The sequence below is a fragment of the Papio anubis genome, chromosome 3 (genome assembly GCF_008728515.1).
Source record: "Papio anubis isolate 15944 chromosome 3, Panubis1.0, whole genome shotgun sequence".
In the NCBI taxonomy this organism is placed as follows: domain Eukaryota; kingdom Metazoa; phylum Chordata; class Mammalia; order Primates; family Cercopithecidae; genus Papio; species Papio anubis.
In genome coordinates, this window is record NC_044978.1 from 72,955,953 (window position 1) to 72,957,134 (window position 1,182).

At 31.4% G+C, this 1,182-nt stretch overlaps 1 protein-coding gene across 1 annotated transcript; it reads left to right on the forward strand.

The window, feature by feature from the left end:
* The first annotated feature begins 539 nt into the window (after positions 1–539).
* Positions 540–976, forward strand: LOC108586074 (cytochrome c oxidase subunit 6C-like). The gene has a single exon (XM_017959009.3). The coding sequence runs from the start codon at positions 615–617 to the stop codon at positions 840–842; it is 228 nt and encodes a 75-aa protein (XP_017814498.1). The 5' UTR covers positions 540–614; the 3' UTR covers positions 843–976.
* Positions 977–1,182: the final 206 nt, after the last annotated feature.

Consider the following 1,182-nt stretch of genomic DNA (forward strand, 5'->3'; position numbering starts at 1 on the left):
AATGTACACTTATATTCTAAAGATTTTTAGGATCTTAAGATTAAACATTAATAAATCTAAAATCATGCCAGATAAATTATATACACATCATATATATTTCACAGTAATGTATTTAAAAGACAGTGCATGAAATGTGATACTAGGTGTATGGTATATAATTTTTTAGTGGCTTGAAGTCATTAAATCATTTTAGGTAATATTTGTTTGTAAATTTTAATTAATTTATTTTAGTTGACAAAAACTCATACATTTATGGTATACAATGTGATGTTTTGATATATGTATACATTATGAAATGATTAAATCAAACTAATTAATATATGTATTACCTCTTAAAAAAGGAGCTGATATTCAAAATACATAAGGAACTCAATAGTTTAAAAAATTAGAAAATGAGCAAAAGACCTGAATAGACACTTCTCCAAAGAATATGTACAAATGTTCCGTAGTTATATGAAAAAATGCTCAACATCACTAATCATCAGGGAAATGCAAATTGAAACCACGACGAGATGTCATCTCACATTTGTTAGAATAGCTTTTATCCATTTTTCCTTTAGTCGGGAAGGACATTGGTATTGAGGTTGGCATATGTATCAAGGACAGTAACTACCATGGCACCCGAAGTTTTGCCAAAACCTCAGATGCGTGGCCTTCTGGCCAGGCGTCTGCAATTTCATATGGTTGCAGCATTCGTGCTATCCCTGGGAGTTGCAGCTTTGTATAAGTTTGGTGTGGCTGATAAAAGAAAGAAGGCATACGCAGATTTCTACAGAAACTATGATGCCATGAAAGATTTTGAGGAGTTGAGGAAGGCTGGTATCTTTCAGACTGTAAAGTAATCTTGGAATATAAAGAATTTCTTCAGGTTGAATTACCTAGAAGTTTGTCACTGACTCCTGAACTATGACACATGAATATGTGGGCTAAGAAGTAGTTCCTCTTGATAAATAAACAATTAACAGAAAAAAAAAAAGAATAGCTTTTATCAAAAAGACAAAAGAAAACAAGTGTTCGTGAGAATGTGAAGAAAAGGAAACTTTTGTACAATGTTGGTACAGGGTAAATTAATACAGCCATTATGGAAAACAGTAATAGAATTTTCTCAAAAATAAAAAGTAAAATTTATGTATGTTTGGGAATCTCACTTCTGGGCATAGTAGCTTAAGGTAATGAAATCAG